Source organism: Phyllostomus hastatus, unplaced genomic scaffold (assembly GCF_019186645.2).
Source record: "Phyllostomus hastatus isolate PE091 unplaced genomic scaffold, TTU_PhHast_1.1 phas_contig_402, whole genome shotgun sequence".
NCBI classification, from domain to species: Eukaryota; Metazoa; Chordata; class Mammalia; order Chiroptera; family Phyllostomidae; genus Phyllostomus; species Phyllostomus hastatus.
The window spans coordinates 13004829-13031890 of NW_025333873.1; the positions used below are offsets into that span (position 1 = coordinate 13004829).

At 54.8% G+C, this 27062-nt stretch overlaps 1 protein-coding gene across 1 annotated transcript; it reads right to left on the reverse strand.

Annotated features, from left to right (window-relative positions):
• Window positions 1-474: 474 nt before the first annotated feature.
• On the reverse strand, window positions 475-26968 carry TRIB2 (tribbles pseudokinase 2). The gene is made up of 3 exons (XM_045844601.1): window positions 25318-26968; window positions 20245-20537; window positions 475-2945 (listed from the first exon to the last, which is right to left on the reverse strand). The coding sequence occupies exons 1-3, from the start codon at window positions 25585-25587 to the stop codon at window positions 2477-2479; spliced, it is 1032 nt and encodes a 343-aa protein (XP_045700557.1). The 5' UTR covers window positions 25588-26968; the 3' UTR covers window positions 475-2476.
• Window positions 26969-27062: the final 94 nt, after the last annotated feature.

Below are 27062 nucleotides of genomic sequence, written 5' to 3' on the forward strand. Positions count from 1 at the left end.
TTCTTAACCTGGGACAGGAACGTAACTCGCACCTCCAGAGGTGGTGCTGATGATGGAGTCAGTGAGATACCACGTCTCAGTGCGATATTCCATCTAAGTTGGCCAGCCCGTGCCCAGTCACAATAGAAAGGAGCTTTTGCCCCGTATAAACAGCGGTCATGGTTCACCCTAACGGGGGTGTCCCACCTGCACAGGCCACAGGCCACAGGCAGCCCAGGATTGGCTGTGAATGCAGCCCAACACAAAAACCATAAATTTACTTAAACCATTCTGAGGTTTTTTTGTGTGTGTGATTACATGTCACAATGTGTTTAATGTGCGGCCCAAGACAACTCTTCTTTTTCCAGTGTGGCCCAGAGACGCCGAAAAATGGGACACCCCCGAGGGAAGACCTCAGAGAACGTGAGTTCCTGGCCGGCGTGCGGCGGCCACAAACCCCAGATGCAGTAAATCATCATTTGCCGGGCCCCGGCATTTTAGTTAAATACGCACGATTTTATTGATTGAAGAGATTAGGACAAAAACATTAAACCAAATACAGGACAAAGCACCAGAGGCCATAGATCCCCGCCATGCATGTTACCGATCCGTCCTCCTCCAGGTTCTTAAACAACAGGGGAGGGGGGAGAAAAGCAGGTCCTCCTCGACAGAGAACCATCTTCAGGTGCGCGAAAACACCTCTCTCCTTCACGTCTTCCGCTGGCAGAGCGGGGTCAAGGGCGAATCCGTGGCCGCCTCGTCTCCTGACGTGAAGGTTAAGCCGCCGTCGCGGGAAGGCGAGGGCCGGGCTCCTGCTGGGCAGGCGTAAAGCATCCGGGTCTGCACATACATGCCACACACTATAATGGAGCACAGATTCAAGTAACATTTACATACTAGAGTCCACATGTGACCTACCCAAAAACAGGACCATTTCACAGAACGCATACAGGCAGTAAAATCCAAACAACTGAGGTACTGGAAACACAAATATTTATGCCAAAAGAGTTCTGCATCATACAGCAATAGAAAAGCCGTTAATAAAAAAAAAAGAAGAAGAAACAACAGGCCACTCAAGATCAAATAAAGCTATCTAGAAAAGCCAAAGAAAAGGTTATTTCAGGGACAGAAATACTCAAAACAAGAAAAAAAAATATATATATATAAATGTTAACAACAGCATGTAACATGTCATCCCAAGTCAACCCGTAATTGAAATACTGGCTTAATACATCACAATGTGACATTTTCCTTAATAAATAGAAGAGTTCTTGAAGATACAAAGGTGCGTATTGGGATAGAGAGCTGTTTTTATTTATATCATCCTAGCTTTCAGCTTATTTTCTTTCCCGCTTGTCTCCACCGAGGGTTTTTGTCCAAACCAGAGGGCCTTCCAAGCCAAAAGGATCATTCTTCATAAAGAAAACGAAATAGCTGCCCTGTATTTGATACATGTGGGACAACCTGCTTTGTCTCACTGGTCTCCGATAAAGCAAAGACAAGGACGTTTAGTTTGAGGGTCAGGGGTTGCAAAAGCGTCAGACTCCAACCAAGAGCGTCCCACCGTCTCACACCACCGCTCTGCTCCCACGCCAGCCAGGAGGACACCCGCCAGCCACCCTCACCCTTCAAAGGAAAAAACAATTAAAGACTCGGATGTCTCTTTTCCTCTCTTCCTTTTTTTTTTTCTTTCTTTAAATTATGATAGCAGTAATGCATCTGGAAGTTTGACTTCTAATAGCTTCCTGCCACAAACCAATTGACAAAAAACAGAATAGCTTATTAAAGGAGAGATTTTTTTTTCTCCCCCTTCAGGGGGCAAATAATTAACATCTCATTTCCTGACTGGGATATGAAATCGTTTGCTCAGAAGAAGTGAGTTGAAGAGAGTGGTTAAGAGACACAAACTGGACTTCTGTTCTCTTTTAGTTTAGCACCCAGGTTTCAGGTCAGTCTGTGTGCACCGAATTTGTTTTTAAGTGAACGTGAATTATCAGATAGGTGGTTGTTGGCTTCTTTAAAAAGGAGAAAAACGAAAAACGAAACAAAACCCTTAGCCAATTGTACCTTCCCTGAATCATGACAAGAAGTTAAATGCTAACAGTGCGACGCCAAGATGTGTGTTTGAGGCAGAGATTCGATTCCATCAGGATCTGCAGCTATGTTTGAACAAAACGAAAAGTGGGGTAGGCGGAGCCTGACTGGCGGGGGGGAAGGGGGGGTGGTCTCTGGGGCCCATCAGGGAGGAGGAGCCCCAGGGGCTCCCCGCCTCTGACCGGACCGCAGAGCCCGAGCCCCACCGGAACATGAACACCGCTTGCCCCCTGCTACGTGTTCCGCCAGCTCCTGTTAGGATTTCCCTTCTCTGAACCAAGAAACATGTGAGTGTCAGTGTCTTTCTTGCCGCCGAGCCAGGTGCCGTGCGTCCCCTGGAAGAACTCCTTCCCACTGCCCTCTCTCGCTCCTGGTACCAGCTCCGTCTCTGCGGGGCGCGAGCTCAGTTAAAGAAAGGGTCCAAGTTCTCTTCCATGTTGACATCCGGCACCAGCTGGTCCGACGCCTCCTTAGCACCATATCCTGAATTCGAGACGCTAAAATCTGTAGAAAACCAAGGATGGTCCAGAATTTCCTGCGAGGTCAGCCGCTCCGAGGGCTCCCGCCGCAGGATGCTGCGGATGAGGCACTTGGCCTTGGGCGACAGAGTCTCTGGAATGTTGAACTGGCCACGGCGGATCTTGCTGAAGAGGGAGCTGGGCTCAATGTCATGGAAAGGGTACCGCCCTACCAACATGGTGTACAGCATCACGCCCAGGCTCCACACGTCGGCGGCTTTGCCCGAGTAGCTGCCACTGGTGTTCAAGATCTCCGGGCTCACGTAAGCAGGGCAGCCGTGCTTGTCGGAGAGGGAGTCATCGTCCCCCCGCAGGATGTAGGCGTCTTCCAGGCTTTCCAGCTTGACCCGAGTCCTGCGAGAAAAGGAGCAAGACATGAGCTCAGAAACAGCAGGGTCCCATCATTCCATCACGGCTCCTGCTGGGTTTCTGGGGACTCTCGCTTACTCAGCCAGGCAAACGCCACTTACTGAGCACCTTCTAGGTGCCATAGGCTCCTCCAGGGCTGGGGACACAAGAGCAAACAAGACTGATTGGGACACTGCAGGGAGCTTACAATCTATCAGCAGACTTAAACCTTCGGCACGTCAACGAACCACAAATAACCTTATCCCCCCATCTGAGTGCTAAGGGAGCGAGAGACGAAGTCAGTTTCTCAAAGTCACATCTGAGAAATGATTGGGGCTCACACGATTTGAACTCAGACCCGACCAACTGGGAAGCCGGCCGAAGCTCTGCCCACCACTTCCGGTCAACGTCCGACACACGTGACGTAACGGTCTGCAAGGGCCTTTCTCATCACTCCAGGGAGTTCTGGTCTCGCAACAACACGTTTGTTAGAAATGGAAGACTTTACTATCCTATTTTACAGGTAAGAACACGGAGGCTCTGAGTTTGAGTAACTTGCCCGAAGCCTTTTTAGCTGGGAAACAGAGAAAATGCCAGAAGGGCTCATCTCTTCCTAGGTCCGCCGTGGGCACACTGGGTGCGTGAGGTGTGCGTGTGAGTAATAGCATGAGCCCAAGGTCCTTCTCAAACTCATTACCCCTGTGTGTGCCCAGTCGTCCCCTCCCGTTTGAGGACCCCGTGCTGGCTGACGGGAAGGTACGAGTCTCCTGGGTGCACTGGCTGAGAGCAGAGGTGGAAAGATCTCATTCAACTCCAAGTCCCTAGGACCTAGCCCTCATCTTTGCACGGCGGGTCTGGATATCATCACTGGGTATAAAATAAAGTAAGTGCTCAGGAAATACCTTTGGTTGCCGTAAGGAGCTGAATTCTTCTCCCTAACTAGACCTAGTTTTCAGTGAACGGAGTTGAGGACCAGGACGCGACGTGACTGGTGCCAAGGCTGAGGGCTGCCCCCCACCCAGAGCCCTAAGCTCATAGCCCAGTGTTTTCTGCTTAGCCCCGGCACCTCTGAGATGCCTGTTTCCCTGTCTTGCCATTCTTTAAAGGGAAAAGTAGGAATCCCTACCTTGCAGTGCTTACAACGGAAACCCTCCTGTGTTTCTGCTGGCCAGAACACTGTCACCACCACCGAGATCCGGTGGTTCTCAAGCCCCGTACACTCAGTCTCTCCCATTCCATCACACTGATTAAGGCCTGCCACGAAGGTGCCATAGGGCAGGGCGGAGGGACTGGTGTTAGGGGTTAGAACCTCATAACAGCACCAGCGAGGTCCTACGAGGCCTGTACCAGCCACATCAGTTGGTGCCTTCAGCTCACGAGCGCACTTCCAAGCATCTGCGCTGTGGCCCCGGGCGCCGTGAGGCTCAGAGGAACAGAGAGCAGGAGAGTGCTCGGGAAAACCACCACACGGCTTTAGTCCTCAGTCGGAGCCTGTCACCAGCTCCACCCACCGCTGTGTCTCCCCCTGCCTCCTGCTGAGGGTCGTAGCCTTTTACGGCAACCAGCATGGCCCCTCGGAAAGCTCCAGAAGGGAGTCACGGCTCAAATGAACCCAGGGAGATCTGCTGGGAGCTCTCGGTAGAAAAGGTCAGAAAAATTCTCAGTTGATTCTAAGATCTCACATATCCAAATGTCATCCAAGACAGGAGTTTCACAGACCAAGGAGCGACAACTTCCCTGTTCCCATCTCCATCAATGAGCGAGGTACGGTACGGCCAACGAAAAAGACGCTGGGTTGGAACTGGGAGGGCACACTGGGGCCAGAGCTCTCTCACCTGCTGTGTGGCTGCAGATGAGTCACTCAACCTCTCTGTTTCTCAGCCTTAAACAGGATGATCGGGCAAGGTAGTCATTCTTTGTTTTTCATTTTAACTTTTTTTATTGTGGTAAAATATACGTAAGATGAAAGTTCCCATTTTAACCATTTTTAAGTGTGTTCTCATGGCTGTGCGCCTGTCTGGGTGAGACTGTCTTAAAAGCTCTGCCAGACTGAAGGTTCTGGAAGTCTGCAATAGAGAGCAGCCAGTTTTTCGTGTCTGCTCACCCCGGCTCTGCCGTGATCTAGGGCACACACGACTTTCCCGCCTCGCCACAGCTCATGATCCGTAAAGATAGTAATGGTCTAGACACACTCATCTGGAATTGCGCTGACTAAACCCCACCTCCTCTACCTTCTGCTTTTTCTCCTCTAAGGTGGGGGGCGGCGCTGCCCCCACACCAGCCTCCCTGCATGTCCCGAGACTGGGGGTGAGTGGGAGACACCCAGTGGGCACGGCTTCCTCCACCCACCCTCACCCTCAGACTCTCCTGCTTCAGCCCAGCTGCAGGAGTGAGCCAGGCTCCCCATCTCCCCCCAGTTCACTGCCTTGGCAGCCGAGTAGCTGTGGGATAACTATCACAGTGGAAACAGGAGTAGCAGCAGTAATAAGCCCACCCATCTGTGTGACAAGGGACAGTCCAGTAGAAGGAGCACCAAACCAGAATCAGAGGGCCAGGGCCGGGTCCCTCTGCCCAATCCCTCCCAAGTGGGGTCAATGTCAAGGCTGCCAGGTGGCTGGAAGGCATCTCAACCACATCTTCAGCCATGCTCCCGGTCTACCCCAGCCTCTTCTCTGACCGGCCAATATGCCAACTGACCTCGGTCCCTCCCAGGGCCTCTGCGTGGGCTCTCTCCCGCCCCCACCCCCAATACTCTTCCCCAGACACGTGACAGCTCACTGTTTCCTTGTCTCTGCTCAGATGAACTTGACTGGAGAGGCCTTGCCGAAGCAGCCTATAGAAATAGCACCCCCTCCCCACGGCTGCCACCCCCCCCCCATCAGCACCTGAACACTGGGTATTCATTTTTCTACACTTTTGCATGTGCACTCTCTGAACGATTCCAGTGGTCATCTCAAGGTGATCGATTGCTTCAGTCCTCCCCTACAGGAACCTGCAGGCAGGTGGCTGAGGTCCCCTGCGTCACCTGTGTTTACTGCCGTCCCTTCAGCACCTAAGGCACACAGCAGGTACCCAGTCCACAAGGGAAAGGGACAGTCACACAGGTAAGCCCCAGGAGCTTCAGTGCACCCAGTTTTAAAGAGGCAGGGCCCAGCTCCGCCTGCCCGGCCAGGATGAAGTGGAGGTCAAGTGAAGGACCCTGGAGGGCAGCTGTTGTGCATTCTGCCTCCGACACCTTCCAGGGCAGGTGGAAGGAGACATGCGTCAGCCCGTGCAGGGGACAGACATCGGCACCTCCGGCTCCCTTTTTAGCTGAATGTATTGGGGTGACATTGGTTCACAAAACCATACAGGTTTCAAGAACACAACTCCACAAAACATCACCTGCACAAGTGTGCCATCCCAAGCAAAGTCTCTTTCTGTCCCCATTGTCCCGCTGCTGCCCCCCTCCTCCCACCCCTGCCCCCAGCTCCTGGTGCAAAGCCAGATCGAAAGCCCTTCCGTTCTTCTGCCCACCCAGGGCACAACCCTAGGCTCGGCCTCACTCTTCTGCCCCACCGCCCACCCGCCCCTACCGCCAGGCAGCAGGGGCCCCACGTACCCCCTAAGCCCTCTTCTGAGTCCGTCTCCAGAGCAGAGCAAAGGGCCCTAGAGAACGGTGAAGGGTGCTCTCCTAGCAACTACCCCCCTCGCTGGGGCTCACCACTCCCCGCCTGGCTCCAGACGGGTCAGCAGCTACACAAATACCTAGGGAATCTGAGGGTGAACTAACAAGCCACCCCAAGCGCATCCATCCCCCATGTCACCGTCCTCCCTTCCGAGGCTGGGCTTGCTGTCCCCACCTGCCTGCCACATCAGGCACAGGGGGTGCGCAGGCAGGGCAGCCACAGAGCCCGGCCAGTGCCGTGTGACCACTACCAAGCAAGCACCAAAGATCAGACATGCTCTAGGGAGCTGAACATGTGCTAGGTACCCACATCTCCTTTCTTTTTAAGTTCGTAAAATCCACTTCCAAAGCAGAAATGATCCTTCCTTCCCGTGGACCCTGAGCCTAATGCTGAGGCCGTCCGGCCAGGAAGAGCAGTGGGGGCCGAGCGCTCACCTCTCCCTGGGCTGTGCGCACCCGAGGGAGGACATCCACCACCAAGGAAGCTCCATCACAGTGGGTGGCACAGGTGGGCCCAGCGTCGGGGCCAGGCAACCTCTGGGGCAGGAGCCGGCTCCCTCACTGCAGGGACACGTGCATCCCAGGCAGGGGAGGGGAGAAGGGAAAGAGAAGCTTTTTTTTTTTTTAAGGCAAGGTTGTTTTTTTTTTAAGATTTTATTTATTCATTTTTAGAGAGGGAAGAGAGAGAGAGAGACAGAGAGAGACAGAGAGAGAGAGAAACATCAATGTGCGGCTGCTGGGGGTCATGGCCTGCAGCCCAGGCATGTGCCCTAGCTGGGAATCGAACCTGCGACACTTTGGTTCGCAGCCTGTGCTCAATCCACTGAGCTACGCCAGCCAGGGCAACAAGGTTGTTTTAATGGATGCTATGATTTCTAACTCTGAAATTTTTAACGCTTTAGAAAGCAGTAATTATTGTTATCCATATAAATATATTCAGGGAAAACTCAATAGGATTTGAGGAGGATGTCCAGATTTTAAGTGGAGTAGATACCATGTCCTTCGCTAGAGGTTTCTGAAAACAAACTTTCGGGGATATCTCTTCAGCATGACAGATCTTACGAAGTCCATGGTCTCGAAGCACTAAGTCAAAACGAAGTCAAGGGTCAGAAAGCATCTGCCCGGAGACAGCATCGCCGGCGATGATCTGGCCTTGCCTGCTTCTTGGAACATCCTGCACTTGTTTACATCACCCCCAGGCCAGGGCCGGGGCAGGCGGCCTGGATGACGTCGTCTTCTAACGAGGACTGGCCAGGGTGCGCATGTCAGGGACCCGAGGCCGGGCTGGAGTCCCGGTCCGGTCCCCGTGGACTTGTCCCACCAGGAAGGCCTCTGGAGCCTGACTCCCCGTCGGGGACTGGGGGCCTCTGCCCTCAACAAGGGACGTGTGGGGGGTGGGGACCAGCAGAGCACCTGCATGGGTCCACATGGGGGGGAATAAATGAACCCACTTTCCACTTCTGATGTCCCTGAAGAGGCTGAGGACGATACACTTCAAGGCAAAGAAACTGATTTTCATAAAAATCGACAAGAGCACTGGTGGCCCTCGTCATTCCAATGTCCCAGTCATCATCGGGGCATTGAAACTAGGCGCTGGGGCTACAGATCTGACACGTAGCACCCACCTTCTCGGTTTTCCTGAGGATCCCATGAGCAGTGCTTGCACAGCACTTTCAAAGTCAAGTCAAGTCTCCAGTCACGTTTACGGTATCTACCAGGGAGCCTAGCAAACCGGCTACGGACGGTGGCCTTCTGAGTGAGTTTGCTTATTAAGATAAGGCTCCACCTTTGACTCCGGAGCCCAGAGGGGAAGAAGGGAGGACAGATGGACAAGCCTCAGGCAGATGGGAGCGATGTAAACTCCATGCCCACATGCCTTCCTGGGCTCCCTGCACTTGTTGCGCCGCTGGCTGGCATTTTCTCCCCCCCCCCCCCCCGCCTCCACACAGCCCCAGCTCACTCCCGCTCACTTTACGCAGCCCTCGTGAAGAACTGCAGGACGGGCCTTGTGCAGGTGGTGGGTGGTACATGAAGAACAGAGATGCCCAAAAGAGACCAGGGGAAGGGATGCTGAAGATGTTTGGTGACGGAAAAGCTGTCAACGACAGTGATTATCTCCTGCAGCTTCTTGGAGGCAAGAGCCACGAGCCCGCGGCAGGATGGACTTGGCCGCGACGCTGCCCCCCGCGTGCATCTCACAACCTGCTTTGCTTTCGACCTCTCGTGAACAAGGCTCACGCGGGCGGCCTGGCGCTCGGGGCCGGCCCAGCCCGGAGCCAGGCCTCGCGTCCCCGGATCCTGAGCCAGGTGAGGAAGCTGCTCCCTGCCTCCTCCGGGGAGCCGCAGCGCTGGTCACGGGAGCCCGACGCCCTGCCCACTCCCTACGGAGGCTTGGGGGGCTGCTGCAGAGGGGACCAAGTGGAACTTGGCCGCAGATTCCCTTTCTGCCTCAGTTTCCCTTCTGTGAAATGCGAACATATGGCTACACAGACCAAAAAGGGCTCTTCTGGCTTTAAAATTCCTGATCTTAAGCTTAATTTCTAGGTGACAAGGATAGCAACACTTTCTATGTGACATTCTTATAATAAGGAAAATAATAATTATAGTTAACAACAGCAACCATGAATATCTAAATGCGGGAATTTTCATCAGTGTACACCTCTATCGCTCCTAACAACACTGAAAGGCAAATATTATGTGCAAACTTCCTACAAAATAAGGAAGCTGCGGTGTGGGAAATGGAATGTTCTAGGTACTGCATACTAGGGGAACTGAAAAAACGGAGCTCTGAATCCACATGAGGAGGATCCTAACGTTGGTACCCTCTCCAAAATATACACCCCGGCACCAACATCGCAGACTTACTCAGAGTCAAAAACAGGGGAACGTTTAAGGAAAAGCCCTGGGTATTGGGAGACAAACATGGCCCCCGGTTTATTCGGCACGAGGCCACACACAAAACCATCACTCACACACACGCACGCGCGCACACACACACACACACACACACACACGGTCTAATGGCCGTAGCTCACAAGGTGGAGAGAGGAAGCCGGACCTGCCCATTTACCAGATGAAGAAACCAAGGTACAGAGCACAGATGGGACTGGTCCAAGGCCAGTGAGTGGGTGAGAAGTGAGAAGCAGAGCTCAGGTTCAAACCCAAGCGCTCGACCTCCAAATTTAGGGCCCCCTCCAACACACCACGAGTGGCCCACACAAGCAACTCAGCCTCGCCTTTTAGACCTTTACAGGCCGCCCAGGGCTCCGGGCAGGAAGACTGCAGGACAGGGTGGGCCAGGGTGGGGCCGGGCCGGGAGTTCCGCCAGACAAAGTGGGCCTGGCCAGGATGGGAAGTCCGACGGCCTGAGGTCAGCGGAATCCGAAGAAGTCACTGAAGGCCGTTCCACAGGGAGGGTCCAAGCCGGTGAACGGTCAAGTGAGGGAGACCCGCCGCAGCCAGGCCTGGCCTCGCGCTGCCCCGCTGCTGCAAAGCTACCCTTGGCTGCCTTGGCTACCAGTCCTGGGGCAGGCCAGGGTCCACCTGGGGCTACTGCTGGGGGCGAGGGTCAGAGAAGGACGGTCCCAGCACCGTGCCACGCTGGCAGCCACCACTGGGACTCTATGGGCCACTAAACTCTGTCCAATAAACCTTCACTCCTTTAATTCTATTTCCTACACACACAAATTTCTCCGGTGGTCACCTCTGAGAGCCACCAATTCACCAGGTCCCGTCGATTCGGCGAACAGACGCAACTCCAAGGTCAAGCTGCTCACAAAGGAGCTGAGAGCAGCCGGTGAACCCGTGAGGGAAGCACTTCCGAGCAGGGGAGAGGGTCTACGGGGAGGGGCCGCAGGAGGAGGGTCGGCTCGTGGCGCAGGGTGGCCGGTATACCCTCTCAGGGCCTTACGCACAAATCCGGGAGGTGGGGGTTGGTGAAAGAGAAAAATCACAGCCTAGGAAGATGAAGGAATGTGCTAGGTCATCTTACAGTTGGCATGGGAGACTCCATCCAGCTCCAGCACCCAGGCGTGTCCAGGGCACCCGCGGCCCAGCCCCCAGGCCAGGGTCCTGCGTTCTCTGCCCACAGCACAGCAGCCGAGTCATCGTGGCCACGGGAGTGCGGGGAAACCATGCACCTCCAACGCCTCCCCTTCAGGAAGACACCGGGCAGGCGGGCAGGCAGGCAGCCTGCCGTCTCCATAGGAACAGACAGGGAATCCCCAGAAGACAAAGCAGCTCCGGACTCCTCATCCATATGCCAAGGGCCTCTCGCTCCCCTGCATTTAGGCCGGGCTCCCGGAGGATCCCCGGTCCTAAATCAATCATCCATCGATGGCCTCTCAGGAAAGCTTCCGCACAACATCTAACTGCTAATGCCGAACGGCTGAGGACCCAGCCAGCCCTGGGTCTCCCAGACAGCCAGGCGCACCCTGAGGTGCTGCTCCTGCCTAGCTGCCGAGGGTCTAGAACTTGCCTTCCAGGCCCTATTGGTGGGGTTCCGGGCCCTATTGGTGGGGTGAGGGCAGGGCTCAGGGCAGTCCCTTTAGCCTCTTCTGTCCCCGCACAGTGCCCTCCCTCCGCCAGCGTGTCCCTCCCCACGCTCAGCGTGTTTGGGCTTCCTGGCCTTTGCTCACACTTCCTGGGTCCCCGTCCCCTTCCCTCCTGTATCCCTCAGACCAGCCATGAAGGAGCCCTTCTCCTCCCTGACACAACCATCCTCTCCACCCCACCCCACTGCTGGAACATTCTCTTCCCGCCCCCAGGGAGCTGTCAGAGGCACCCCCTTCCTCTGCAAATGGTACTAGAAATAACCACGACCGTGTGCCTCCCATTAGGCAAGGCCTGCCCCGTGCTGCCCCTGGCACGCCCAACAGCTAACGACGCCAGCAGCACGCAGGAGGTGCCGAGGGAAGGTTTCCCAGGCCGTGTCACTCCCAGGTGTAAGATGCCCCCGGGTGTCCGGAGTTCAGGACATCGAGGCAGCATGCTGCTGGAGGACTGTGGTGTCTAGAGTCCAAGGACACTTCAGACAGGCTGGAGTCTCTTCCACGGCCTAGAGAGACTCCCGAGACTGCTGGGTCAAGGGCACTGAGTAGGCATCTCCACCTCCTGCCCTACCATCCACATATCTAAGGGGGTTTTCTTGTGATACTTATGTCTCCAGAGCACGCGGGGCTATCCGTGTACCCGTTTAGTAACTGTCACACATGCACTAAGTACCTACACTACTGCGCCCTGCCCTAGGCGCTGGGATGCAGACAGACCAGTGGAGCTCCTCTCACGCATCTGACAAGGAAACGAAACCCACTCCACTAGGACTACCCGTGAGGTTGGAGAACGGCGGGCCCGTCCACGTCTGCCACCATGAGTGCCCCAAGAAAATCAGGTTCGAGGCTTCACTTAGAACCCAGCCGGCAAGGGCCACCCGGTGTACGCTTGCTGCCTAGTCACTTGAGAAACTTCTTCCTATGGTTTGGACACAAGGAGCTACCGTGGTCTCTTAAGGCACGGGCTCAGAAGTCAGGCTGTCATAGAACATACCCCGGGGTGGGGGGGGGCTGTGAATGATGTACTGTTACCGGATGGGCCCACCCTTGTGCTCCAGGGGTCCCTCACCCCGTACTAGGCTCACCTTCCCCACCGCCAGGGAAAGACATTTCTCAATGGCAGAGACTGGTGAAAAGGAAAGGGATTATTTATTTAAAAAGTTATATAGACTTAGAGTAATGACTTAAGGTCTTCGTTAAAAATACTAAAGTCCTTTAGAATACCCACAAACGCACAGTCCTTCCTTCCCCCTTTGCCCAGCCCAGGGTACCGTATCTCGGGAGAAGAAGTAGAAGTTCGTAGTTGAGGGGGCCCCTTGGTTCCGCCACCATCAGCTGTGTCACCGCCATGATCTCCAGTTAATCCAAAACCATGTGGCACCTTCTCATGGCCCACCAGCAAGAGTTCTTTCACCCCTTTTCTTCCAGGCAAAGTCTCTCCTGCTTCCTAAGCCACGTGGCAAAAAGGGAGCACCCTAAAGCTACACGGTCCCAACTTTAGCCACAGCCACGTGGTCCCAAAAAGCCCCAGCATGGCTGCCGCTGCTGGGTTTAAATCCCAGCGCCAATCTTCCTCTGCAGCCCCATTTCCGACTCCTCCCACAATCGACTACACCTGCCAGATTCCCATACTCTTCCAGCTGACTGGGCTGCCGTAGTAAATCTGGGCAGGCATGGCCCCGTGGCATGGAGCCAATCATCTCCAAGCTCTCACGCAGGCACCGTAACCAGGGGGAGTTGCCTCCCAGTTACATCATGAGTTGAAGTCACTCCCATCCCCCCTGGCTCAAAATGTGGCCATATCTGTTTATCATATCTATGAAACCAGTTAAAGGTTACAGATATGTTGAATGACCATTCTAGAGGTTATCTGCAAAACTGTTGCTATGCAAAACAGCTCTCAATGACCCTGCTCCATGTGTCCCACCCCCCAGTTCAGACTTGTGGGGGTGAGGATATGCCACATTTTTAATATTTCCTGGACACCCTGAGTTCTGGACCCCATTACAAATCCCCATTTGGGGCCCCCCCTTGGCTGCACCCTGTTACAAGGTGTCCTGGGTTCCAACCTCAGGTCTGGTGCTGATTAGCGCTGAGTCCTGAGGCTCAGGAAATCCACACACTGATGATAACAATACCACCTTACTTATCAGCTTTAAATCAATGTAAATGTCGTAGTTAATTAAGACAAAATCAGTTCGTGTAAGTGTCACAGTTAAAACAGGGCCTGGTATGTGGTGGACCCCAGGTGATATTTCATTAAAATGCAGGTCCCATGAGGGCAGGGTGTCTGTCTCACTTGTCACTGCAGTGTCCCCAGCACCCAGAATATGCCTAACACAAAACTGGTACTCCATGAATATTTGCTGCACAAGTAAGCGAATCTCCAGACTGTTGGGTTACGAGGCCCAAAGCCGCTAGACGACAACTGAGAGCAGCCAGGACAGCCCCCATTCTAAGTCCCCGCGGTGCCCCAGGCCTCTGGGGCCTCAGGGAACTCAGATACCCTAAGTCCATCATCTGCGACTCCTGTCAGAGGAGGGAGGCCAGCACCCAAAGGAATCAAAAGTCTTCCTGCTGTGCGCTGGGCTCCGCTCGCCCAGGACCCCGTTTAGCTCATCAGCTAGTTTATTAAGTACAAACAGTCAGCGGCCCGGCCAGACACGCATTATTTCGTCTACTTCCAAGCCCAGAGCCCCGAGGAGGCTCCCCTCTCCAACGGCGACCAGAGAAGCCCACCGTAAGTGAAATTACACCCCACCACAGACCCTGACAACAGGGCCTTAAGTAAATGCCACTTTGGTGTACATTGTTAAATCCGAATGGACACGCTAGGTTAATTTCTCCTGGGATGTGGGACTGTGAAAGTAGTTCCCTTTGAAAGGGTGTCTCCATGGCGGATTCCTTCACCTTTCGGACTCCCACTCTGGGCCATGACCTTGACACCAGCCATCTGTATTTCTCCCTGCCCCTCTTGTCTCTCCTGGCATCCAATCTGAGCTGCACCTACTCCATAGAGGAGGTTCTTTCCTTCTCTCTTTTTCAAAGATTTTATTTATTTATTTATTTATTTTTAGAGAGAGAGGAAGGGAAGGAGAAAGAGAGGGAAAGACACATAAGCATGTGGTTGCCTCTCGTGTAGCCCACACTGGGGACCAGGCCTGCAACCCAGGCATGTGCCCTGACTGGGAATCGAACCAGCAACCTTTTGGTTCACAGGCTGGCACTCAATCCACTGAGCCACACGCGCCAGGACCATAAAGGACCTTTTCACTGACTCAATGCCCACGGCGTGCCAGGAGCAGTGAGGACGAGACAGGTCCCGCAGGGAGAGAGGAAAGCCTCACGCACACATGGGCGGAGGGCAGGTGCCGTGGAAGGTGCCCTTGCCAACCCATGGCGGGTTCACCTTCCTGGAGGGTTGGCAGGGCCTAAAGCACATAAAAGTGGTCGAGATAAAGAAGGGAATTCCAGGAGCTCTGTGCCCTTCAAACAAAAAAGGGGAGGCATTTGCCAAAAACTTCAGTGAGCCTACGACTTAAAATAACGTCACCCACTAGTCATGAAAGAAAGCCGAGCCTGGTCCCCAGAGCTGTCCTGCCTGCCCTCTGCACTTTGTCGGATCTTACAGCTTCAACAGAGGCTGAGCAACCTGGAGATCTAAAAGAAGAGGCAGGAGAGAGAGCCACAACAGAGAAACAGAGAGCTGACCCAGGTGGCTGGGGGAGGGAAAAACCTCCCAGCGGCATCTGGGGTGCAAGGCGCAGGCCTGGGGCCTGGGCAGATGGCCCCTGGGTTCCTGCGAAGGGTCCCAGCTCCCTCCTGCAGAAGTGAGCACCCATCAGCTTCCACAAAGCAGAGGAAGTGAAACCTGTGACGTCAATTGATAAAGATCTCCTAACCAGAGAAGAGATAACTACAGAGGCCTGTTTCTCTGTTCACACGGGGTATTTCTGTGCAACGAAACAGCAGCGCCGAACCCTGGCGAGGCCCGGGGAGTGAGGGGTGGTCCCGAAGGAGCAGAGAAATCGAGCTGTCAAAACAGGGACTTCAGCCGCCCTGACTGCGGCCTCAGGCTGCACCGGCTGCAAGGACTCCTCGCATCCTGAGTCAGCAAACTGGCCCCTATGCCACCCAGAGGGCCAGGCACTCAGGCAGGGGAGGCTCAGGACAGCAGGTGCGGGGGAGGAGGCAAGCCCAGGGCCCACTGCGCGGATTCATTCAATCCCAATCCCGCTGGAAGTCTTCCTGCTCCCTCCACCTCACAGGTGAGGCTGCCTGCGCAGAAGGGGCCAGGTAACTCGGCAGGTGGAGCGCCAGAGCGGAGATCGGTTTCCAGGCAGTGACCAGCCCTGTCCCCAGTGCAGACCCCCCCCCTTAGAGGCTCCGACTGAAACAAGGGTCCCCCAAGCACAGCTGACCACATGGATCACTAAAGCCACACAGCAGGGGACTGAGGGGGGTGGCAGGAGGACAGGAACTCAGGGGCAGGAGGGTTTGGGCACTGCCCTCCGTGGACTCAGGGCCTGACACCCACGGGCCCCTCCCACTCAGATTTCACTACAGGAACTGTGGATGCAAAGGGCGTGCCAGCACGCATGCAATCAGGGTAGGGGTTTAACTTCCTCAAAGCGAAAACAAAAGGGGGGAGGGCACTGTGCTCAGCAGAAACATCCGGGGCAGAGGAGGAGCAGCAAGCAGGGCAGGAAACACAGTGGGCGGGTGTGACCCCTCACCCCCCACCCCCCCACCCCCGTGGGCCTCCTGTCCAGCTTGCCTTGCACACATCTTGTCAACCTCCTGGCCTTTGGGAGCTGAAGGTTCCACAGCACACGCACTTGACCTATCAGTGGCCCTCCCGGCACTGATTCAGGGACTATAATTAAACAACAGAGAGAAGAGGATGTGGCTTCAATCTGAACCCTTACATCACGAGGGCTCGGCTCTTCGCGGAAATGGCTGCCAGAGGGAAGGACCACGGTCCCCAGGAACTCACAGCACGCTGGGAGTGGCTCACGGCTCACGCGTGACGGCTCCGTGTCATCATGACTCCAGGGCCAGCTGTCCACCAGCAAGCTCCTGCCCTGCCCCGTGAGTCACCGCATCGTCTCACTGCATGTTCACAACCACCCCACGGGGATGCAACTGTTAATTCAGCCTTGCAGAAACTACAGCTTAGAGGCATTAAATGGCTTATCCAAGATCAGGCAAACTAACAAGTGGCAGAGCCAGAACTGGAATCTAGAACCCAAACCAAAATGAAACGCAAGAAGCAGAGAAGAACCTGAGATGCCGCTAATTCAGCCCGGAGGCCTCAGGCCTAACATGAACTGGGTGTCAGCTGTGTACGACGTCTGCAAAGCGACTTCTGGGAAACTGGACTTAGGGTGGTGACAGTGGCACTCAGAATGTTTCCCAGGTGACCCTGGACTCCGAGTTACCAACGGTCCACAGTAGAACGTCTACCCACAGGAGTCCGCCTGCAGGCAGGCCTCCTTCTGGGGGGGGGGCTCCGCCGATTTCGCTAGGGGTCGCTTCTGCCTTCGGTCCCTTTCCTGGTCATCAAGGCACAAGAAGCACCTCTGTGAGAAGACGGATGCGCAGAAGGTGCGTGGCGATTTGAAAAGTGCTAGCAAAGCGGCCCTGCCCGGTCTCTTCCAGGCTTTTCCCGCTGCGGACCCACGTGTCCAGGGTTACAAAGCAGACAGGTGCCCTCATTTCACCTTCCAAGGTCTTCCAAATTCAGCCCCCGTTCTCCCCGCATTCACCGTCGGGAGAGGAGGCTGCAGTCCTACAGAAATGCCTGCTGATTGGATAGTGTTCGGGGGGGGGGGTGTGCCTAAGGTCTAGGACCTGGGCATGTCCACCCTGCCCTGACTCACTTCACAGGGGCTGCTAGCAGCAAGGGTCCAGGGCCCCTGCCCGACCCCTGTGCCCTTCAGGCCACCGTGCAGGCCCACAAAGACTCAGCTGTGTCCCTGAGGGACAAGTATGCTGAGTGACACACCGGTCTCATACTCCGAAATCAAATGGTTAAAAACCAAAACCACAAAAAGAAGAAAAAAGGCTAGTAGGCATTACCCCCCTGGTCCAAAAACTGAACAGTGGGGTTTAAAAAAAGAGTCTTAGGAGCTACTGATGAGGACATTCAGTATGTCCTTACAAACGGCAGTGACCTTCTCAGACCTGCCCAGACACTTGTCACAGTCAGAACAGCAAGTCCGCTGGGGCCGCAGCGTGCTGCGGGGCTCTGGAGTGAAATGACAGGACTTCCAGCCTAGCTCCATCGTCCAACGGGCTTGTGACCTTGAGCAAGGTCACTAACTCCTGCGTGGCCATCACCTCGTCAGTCAGATGGGGGAGTTCTCCTCCTCTCCGGGGGCCCCTCGGGACAGCAAGGCTGCAGCGAGCCAGGTGCTCTTAGACCAGAACAGATACCAATCAGCTTCCTGCCCAGTTTAGCTTTGACAGTCACACAGGACACTTTTTTTCTAGCTCTTTCTAGAAAGGGTCATGCTCTTTTGCAAAAGTCAGACATAACTCCCAAGTCAACACCAGCGACCCACAGCCTCCCGTTGGGAGCGTCTTACCTCGTGTGTGTCTTCCCAAGGCCCTGGGGTGTCAGGGGTTTGGGCTCTGCCACCGTGTGCTCCTTGGCACTCTGACACACGCGGCCATAAGGACAGGACGAGACCTACAGGATTTGCGTCCAGCTGCTCCCCGGGCCCTCGGGACCCCTGGAGCCCACTCCTCTCCTAAGGTCTAGGACCTGGGCATGTCCACCCTGCCCTGACTCACTTCACAGACACCACAGGGGGCCGCCGCTGGACACGCCGCCCCACGCACTTGCCGCTGCCTGAAATGGCTCCCTAAAAAGGGGATCAAAGACGATGCTTGAAAATGGGGAGCCCCGTGAGAGGGCATCTGTTGTCCTTACTCCCTCGGTCCCGCAAACGCCTTTCTCGAGGGCTGGCTTCACAGAGAACACGCCCAGGCCGCTGCTCTCCCCCGCCTGTGACTTCGAGACCCCGCCAGGCTGCCCTGCGGGACCCTCCGCCACAGAATGGGCACGCAGTGCTCACCTCTCCCGTTCGTAGTCAGAGGTCAGGGACACGGCGACCTTCGAGGGGGCCTTATAGATGTCACCCACTATTCCCTCTTACACTTGTCGTGAGAGCTAATGGGCACATCTCCTAGAAAGGCGGAACACAGAAGTGCTGGAAGGACACCTTGGCAGTGTCCTGTCGGGGGCCAGATGTCTGCCTTCCCAACGAGACTATTCAAAGGAGCACACCCCGGAGGAAGGCTAGAATTCAGGAAGACCCTTCAGCCGGGGCAATAAAGGGAGAAGGAGCCCGAGGCCAGGGGAAGGGAGCTGCCTAAGGCCCCAGAGGACGCTGAAGGCAAGCCACGCTGAAGGCCTGGGTCTCCAGGCCTGAGCCGAGGAAGGGAAAGGGTAAGCGTCGCCCTGCACCCTGGCTCTCGGAGAGTAGCTCCCGCTTCTGCAGTCTGTTACTAAACCTAAACGCCGTTCTCCATCCAAGGCCAGGGTGTGAGTCGCCACAGATGCCTCTGAGTCCCCGTTATGAGTAAGAACACGGGGCCATAACCCGCCTCTGCGGCCGTAGGAATCCCAGGGGTGGTCTGCACGTGCTGTACTCAGCTAGATTGTAAACGCTCATGAAATTATTCCACTTGGGTTAAGAGACCACAGGCCCTTTACCTTTCCTAATCTGCCAGTGCCTCCCATTTACTTCTCCACTAGCTCAAACCACAAGGATGGGCACGCCAGGGCACACACCACTGGGTCTCTCTCCTTCGGGCGCCCTCAGACTCCTACAAGCCAGAGCCTAGATATGCCCCGGGCCACTGGGGCAGAAGGCAGAGAGGCTGGCCAGCGAGCTCTGCGCAGACACGTGAGCCCAGTGAGGGAATGCACAATTTGCACGAGACCCGTATTCAGACGGCCCGTAACAGCTTTGTGACGACGGGCGTCCGCTCCCCCGACCCCTTTCCCAACCATAGGAGACGACAGTGCCCACGACGGTCAGGAGAATTCCAAGACATCACGTGAGCACACCCTCTGGGGCAATTCTCGGAGTAGTCAGCAATGAATAAATCAATCGCCTCCACCCCTCTGAAAAAATAAAGCACGTTATTAAAAAGAAAAAAAAAAGTCACTTGAAAGAGTTTCTACAATCAAAGTCAGCTGGAGGAGACAGCGGGGCCCCGTGGGGCCTGCTAACTAGAACGTAACGAGTGGATGGAAGAACCGGAAATGGAGCCCAGATGCCCAGCGTCCTGCCCGGCCGGCTCCTAAGAGAACCGAGACCCGCACGTGCCCACGGCTTCGCACCGGCGGCAGCCGTCTCCTCACCTGGAACGCCAGCCCTTCCCACGTGGCCTGTAACAGATACATCTTCCAGGCGCTGCCTCCAAATGCGTCTCTCTTACAAAAACTTCCTTGACCCTCTGAATCCTGGTTAGAACTGACTTCTCAGCCCCCGCTCCCCGCTGACCCACTGCCTACCTTTATGTGGGGCCTCGTCCGACCGTCTTTGTAGGTCAGCGGCCTGGTTAATGCAGCTTGCTACCCATAGCACTGAGAACTGTGATGAATACTTCATATATATGTACATATATATATATATATATTTAGAAAATATCTATTAAGTGAATGAATGAGTGAATGAATGAGTGAATGAATGAATGAATGAATTTCAAATGGCTGATGCCAGGCACCGAGTGTTCTAAGGGTAGGATCTGGAAAATCTGGCCTCATTCACGTTGAAAATGCCACCCAGCCTCGCATGCAGCCACCTTCAGGGTTCGGAACAGCAACCCAAAAATAAGCGCCAGGTCACGAAATACCCTGTACCTGTCCTCTGAGCACTGGGTAACTCCTTCCGAATAGCGAGCAGCGGCGACTTGGTTTCCAAGGGCACGTCAAACCCTGTAACATTTACCCCCCCGCCCCCCGGGTCCTTCCCCGCCACGGGCAGCCGGGCGGCCTCCCCTGCACCCTCTCCCGCAGGCGGCACAGAGCGGCCCGTGGCGGCGCGAGGGCCTGGGCAGGCACGGGACTCACCGTTCCTCGTCCTTGAAGATGAACTTCCGCAGCTTGAGGTCGCGCAGCACCAGCCCCCCGCCGTGGCAGTGGGCCACGGCCGAGGCGATCTGGTAGAAGAGCCTGGCCGCCTCCTCCTCCCTCAGCTTCTTGCAGGTGCGGACGAAGGAGTGCATGTCCCCATAGCTCCGCTCGAAGAACACGTAGGCTTTGGTCTCCCCCAGGATGATTTCGGTGATCTGGTTGATGTTGCTGTGAGCAGACAGGCAGAAGCACGGGGCCAGGGACTCCTGGTAGCAGCTGACGTCAAAGACCTAGGGCGGGACGCACAGCGAGACCGAGAGTCAGAGGCGCCTCTGAGACAGCCAGGTCCTGTTAGGCAAGCACTTCCCGCGGAGGCTGGCCTTCCAGATGACAAATGGTGTGCTGACCTTGAACCCGGACCGCAGGGGGCCTGCGTCCTACCAGCTGTGTGGCCCTGAAGAAATCACGGGGCATCTCTGAGCCCTCACGTGTAGAATGGGCAGGTGATACTTGCCTCACCGTGTTGTTAGGGTGGTCTCAGAAGATGAAGGTAAAGGTTTTTGCAAGGTGCAATAATAATAAAACATACCAGAGAGGGTACATTTTATTATTTGTCTACCCCAATTGCCTGGCTACAGAAGAATCAAAGCGAAATCTGACTGTGACCCATCCCAAGCTACATAGACAACACCTTACATTCCCTCAAAAATAAAAAAAAAATGAAAGAAAAATGTACAGGACTCTACAACTGTAACAATGACAGACAAAGTACTTGGGGCTATACAATTGTATCATATAGCACTGCACGTGTTAGCAATTAGTAGATTAAATATGTAGGCTTTCCTTCCTGGCGATCTGATTTGATACCTTCAATTTTACAGATGGGGAAACTGAGGCTCAGAGAAGAACTCCAATCAAGCCCCCGGTGGCAGAAGTGGGAATAGGACACAGTCCCAGTTAACAGGAGGGCAGACGGGCTGCCTTCTCTCGTCCTTCCACGGCTTCTAGCTGAATGAACCAGTTACGCAACCACCGCCTATGAATCAAAGAGAGCCTGTGAAATGCCACCTCATTGTGGGGTTATTATTTAAAAAGAAAATCCACCCTCCGCTTCTTTTTGAAACAGACCTAAAGAGGTATGAGCCTACAGAGAATTTTTGAGGTTAAAAAAAAAAGAAAAGCTTTCATTCATGTGTAGACCACTAAATCGGGACTACAAATTCCTGGGCTTGGAATGTGGTTTTACTATCTGCCTGCGAATTCACGTTCGGCAATCTACTCTGCCTACAGGAGGCAGGGCGGGCTGGGGGCGCTTTTGCCAGAGAGCATTCGAGGCCAGGACGCTCGAACAAGACACAGTGTTCCCAGTTCCCTGTCGCTCAGCTTCTTCTATCCCTTTCCATCCGTGAAAACACACTCTCCCTGACCAGCATTCTGCAGAGCGCGGTGGGAAAATGCTGGCCTAGATAGCCCTCCATTTGAGCCTCTAATCCTGGCTGGGCCACCGCTAATCTGGATGAGGTGGATGAAAAGCGTTTAGGGTCACGGGGCCTCCCTCCTCCTCACAGCTAAAGACATTGATTTAGAACCCTGCTGACCCTTGTTGGGGTCCGGAGCCCACGCAAGAATGGGAGAGGAGCTCTGAGCTGACCCTGGCCGCTCTCAGATGTGTGCTCCGTACCGGATGTGTTTCCAGGGGAAGCACGCGTCTCCCAAAAAACCCATCCAGGGATGCGGGCTGCTATTTAAGAATCCATGCGTTGAATCCCTCTTCCCTTCGAAAAATAAAACCTGTGAATCAGACAGGGTGAGCAAGAGCCTGTGCTAAACCCCGGGCGAGGCAGCCAAGGAACGTTGTGAATGAACCACAATGAGGCATCTCAGGAAAGCCCTCGAATTTAAGAATGAGTCCTTCAGCATCTCCAGAGACAGCAAATCACACCCCGAGCCTGCCAGAGGATGACCTCCAAGCAGTGACCTCAGAGGTCCATTCAATTAAGCATCTGAAATGCCCGCGAGAACCGTGACACTGCAGGCGGCAGAGACCCGGGGCGGCCTCAAAAATCTCGCGGAGAGCCGCCAGCGCTGTGCAGAGGCACGTGCAGACACTCTGCGTTGTTACATAACAACGGCCAGGCGTGTTCTGAAGCGTCGGGCTGCAGGCCCGTGGCCTGTGCCCACGGAGGTAGGGCCGTTTGGAATATACACTTCCTGCCTCAAGTGCATTTTTGAAACACAGAAAGTAATTTTTGCTCAGTCCCTTTCGTCCATCATCCTGCCCCACTGCTGAAACACTGGATGGGCACGGAATTTAAAAAAGAAAATCCAACACACTCAGGGTAGCCAGCCATACCCTTTGTAAAGAGACCAAATTCCAAGATGGTGGACAGAGCAGGGAAAATAAAGCCTGTGCTCACGTTTTCCCAAATGGGTAGGAACCTCACTTTTATTAGTAGCAGTAACAGGCATTTATGGGCTTGGATTGGTATTTAAACTATCACCTTCAAGTGCAAAAGCAAGCCATAAGCCTGGTTGCCAGCTGCTTTTGAATGTTTAATTTGGAGCCTCCGTTACATAATGACATAATGTGACAGTTCAGATAAAGCAGTAACACTGGGCCATCTTTAACAGCATTTGCAAAAAAAAAAAAGGGGGGTGTGGGGGGTGCCCATTCTGCCAAGATAGTAATACGTCCATCTGTACCACAGCTTCCAGCCTTCCCATGAAAGCATAAGCCGAGGACTCCTTGAAGTGCTCTCCCTTTGCTTCAAGCGGGCATGGAGACAATAACCAGCCTTGATTATTTTGGGTAAATGACTCTCGAATCCCCCACCCCTCCTGTACACACAAACAACATTCCTATAGAATTCTCTCTGCAGTTCTCTATATTGAGTGGCATCTTTATATTTGATCTGTTTTTGCAAAGACCTCTTCCTTGGGTCAGCACAGAGCTAGGAGAAAAGAACTTTCTATTCCAAGACATCAAATGGAACTTGATCAATGTGCAGGTCTCAGCGTAAGCTGAGAGCCTGCAGTATGCGTGGGAGGGTAGTTCACAGAAACAGCCTTGCAAAACCCCTTGGAGCTTCCTAGCATATGTGCAACTACACTTGCATGAGAAGTCACTCACATCACCTCTAGTTAGAAAAAAAAAAAGCAGGAAAACAGAAGCTTCTGTGTCTTAAAGGGATGACCTCTGTCAAGCAGAACAATGATACAGCACTTAAATCCACTTGCAGCCACACAGTAATTGGTGAGGGGCTGCTGATTCAATCTTTGCAATAACGAAACCGGCAGATTAAGTACAGTTTCAGGCCAGAGAGCAAGTCTGCAAATGACACCGTAAGGTCAGCCCAGAGTGAAATACGTCTTGAAGGATCTGAGGGGAGAAAGAGAGAGCAGGGGCCAGGGTCACCTCTGCCTCTAAACAAAGAAATAACAGCAAGACGCTGCTGCAGAATTTGGTGGCAGAGCCCCCCCCCCCACCCTTACTTACAAGTATCTGCAGCCTTTGAAAAACATGAAAATGCTGCACCGAAGTTGAGCAAAAGGAGTGAAAACATTCACCATGGAGTGATTGTGCATATTTCACAGTGGAGTGGCAGCTCTGTGGAACTCATTCATTTCAAAGGATGACTACCCTATTGTGCAACGTTGTAGGTCTTCTGAGAATTCAGTCCGGCTCTGAATAGCCTACTGAATTTTGGTGAACCAGGCACAGTTGCTCTGGGTCTCCATACCTCGGAGAAGATGCAAAATATACCAAATGCTCAGCACAAGCAGAGAGCAGCATTTAAGAGTCTCTTCTTTTCCCCTGTGGTCTGATCAGAGGAACCTCCACAAAACCCACGCTTTACAATGCAATACGCCAGTCCCCTGCGGAATCAAGTCCACAAGGCAGCCTGTGGCTCATGGCAAAGGGGGCGAGCATTATCTGTAGCACAGCTGTGCGGAGTGACCATTTCAAAGACAGCAGGGGTCCCCTCTCCTGATGATCCTCTTCCCCCTACCCCTCTCTGGGAGGGGGGGTAAAAAAAAAACAGTGAGCAAATCTAAAATAAAGTGACAGTGAATTCTTGATCTCTGTCCAATTCCTGGGTAGTGGCGTGCTCTAATGCTATTTATTTATTTATTTATTTATTTATTTATTTATTTATTTTTGCAACTATTCTCCTGCTCATCCCGTCGCCTGGAGCCCTGCGGGCGCCTACAAAGACACACAGACACAACCAGTCCCTGTTCAGGGTCAATGGCGAAGAGGGTCGGCAGTGTCCGTCTCTGCATTAGCACGGGTGTTCTGGAGGCTCCAAACCTTACAGGCAGAGGTGTGTGTTGAGGCTGGGGAGGGGGAGGCGCCTAGGGGCGTTCAAGCACGGACGTCTGAGGATGAGAAGAAACCCACACGAGAGGAGACTCAAGGGAGTCACTATTTCCTGCACCCAAAGGTGTGCGAGCGGCTTTGATTTCCACCCACCACCTTCCTTTCAGGGCTCCAGGCAGAAGAGAGATCTCGGTAAACTCCTTCCCCGCGCTGGGCCCCTGGGCTCCGCCAGAGGGGACACCTTTGTGTCTCTTTTTAAAGGGCACCTTCGGAACAAAGGTTTAACACCTGCGCGCTGCTAAGAACAATGGCTGCGAAAGGAACCTTCATCGACGCCTTGAAATTAGCGGGGGATCCCCTGATCCGGGTTGGGGGGGAGGGGGCTGGACACCGGGAGAAGTCCCCTGGGCTTCGGGACCCGGCGGCGTCGCGCGGAAGAGCTCCACGAGCCTCTGAGTGCAACGCGTGTCCGTGGCCCTGGCGCGGTCCCGCCGCGCTCCTTGTCCTGAGCTCTCCCCAAAACGCCCCCGCCGCAGCCCGCCCCATTGTCTGCAACGCTCTAAAAACTTCGCAACAACTAGTCGCACACGAACAAATAAATAAACCCATTTAACAAGGGCCACGGATTATCATCCGGCAAAATCGCCCTCCCCCGGACTCCAGGGCTTGGCGACCTCCCGCCCCCGTCAAACGGCCGGGGAATCTTTTCAAAACACAAAAAAAGCACAACAAAACCCCGGGCTCTTTACCTTGCACACCAGCTCCTCTCCACTGTGCAGATGCACCGCGCGGAAAACGTGGTCTCCCTCCAGAGGTTCCAACAATAAGTATTTCCCGATGCAAGAAACGCAATGCGACAAGTTCGGAGTCTCGGGCGGGCTCGGGGAGCCGAGGTTCGGGCTGAAACTCTGGCTGGGCTCGGCGGGCCTTAGAGACGACAACTCTTCGAAATCCTGGGTTTTGTTCCGCGATCTCCCATACCTCGCTATTGTGATGGGGGGAGACCTGTGTATGTTCATGAGTGTGGGGGGCGCACACGGCAAACAAAAAAAACCCGCTGGAGGGATGAGCCGCTGGCGAGCGCGGCGGCAGGCGCCTCCGTGCCACGGATTTTAAAAGGGGGGACGCGAGGCGAGGGGATGGGAAGGGGGCTGCGCGGAGAGTTAGAAGCCCCCAATGGGCGCCGCCGGGCACCTGGTCTGCTCCGAGCCCGGCTCCCGGGGGGACTCGGTCGGCAGCGGCTCGGGTCCTTTTGTTACCCCAGAGCAGCCGGAGATGTGCAGAAGCTCCGCACTTTTAGTTTCTCTCTCTCCCTCTCTTTCCAGCGTGGATGCAGGCGAGGAGCCGGGTGGCTAAAGTGGGAGCTGCAGCGCCGGGTCCCCCGGAGGGAGCGGTCCCCAAGCAGGCTTCCGACTCGCAGACGGGGCGGAGGAGCCCTGCTCTAGTTCGTGCAGTCTTCAGCGAGCGCGCGGCGGCGGCGGCGGCTCGCTCTCCGCGCGTTAGAAAGCCAACAAAAAGAAAAAGGAAATCCGCACAGGTCTACCGGCTCGCGCCGCTCGGCAGACGGAATCCGCGCTGCACCCCCTTTTTTGGTGGAAAGGGTGGGGGGCGTGGAAGGAGGGGGTGCCGGAGAGGGTAGTTATCTACGATTTAACTGTAGATGGCGTCTGAGGCTTTTCCAAGATCGCAAGAGCTCTCCCAAAATTAAACAAACAGACCAAAAAAAAAAAAATAGCAAGAGAGCATTTAACTTAGAGCGGTCAGCGCTGCCAACAAAAGATTGCAAAAGAGTGGCGGCGCGGGCCGGGAGCAGGTACCGCGACAAAGCCCAGGGCTTGGCCGGCCGGCCGGAGGTCAGCACAGGCTCATGCTGTCGCCGCTCTTTGGAGCTCCAGGTCGTCCTCTGGAAAAGGGGGAGCGAAGTGCGGGAAGGCACCAGGGCAGATCAATGGTCTCCGATCTCCCCGGCCCAGGCTTCCGGGGGTCTTCCGGGCGCTGGAAGGGGATGCGCCCCCAGCCCTGCCAACCCGCGGCGCTCCTTTCCCGCTGGGTAACTGGCTCTTGCCTTGGAAGAATTTGCAACCACTCGGTCTCCCCCTATCCTACACCCAATTGCCTGGCCGGGTGGGTTTTGGAGGAAATTGACGGCTTTTCTTCCTCTTCTTTTATTTGTTTCCTTCCCCCTCGGAGGTAAGAGGAACGTGTATTTAAAATTGAAGGGGATGGCCGACGTTGCCCGAGGCCAATCCCGGAGCTCAGCACGCCCGCATCTCCTGGCGAGGCGGTATTAATAGTTACTTACGTGGCCGGGGATCTCTGAGCTAGCCTGGCCGGGTGTGCGCGGGTGTGCGCGCGCGCGCCTCGCTCGCGCTGGGTCTCCCCATTCAATGTCACCGACACTTTTCCACCGAGCCTCCGCCCCCCCCACCTCGGCACCCGCCACTGGCTCAGCCCCGAGCCGGCCCCGCCCCTCCCCCGGCCGGGCCCCCTCATT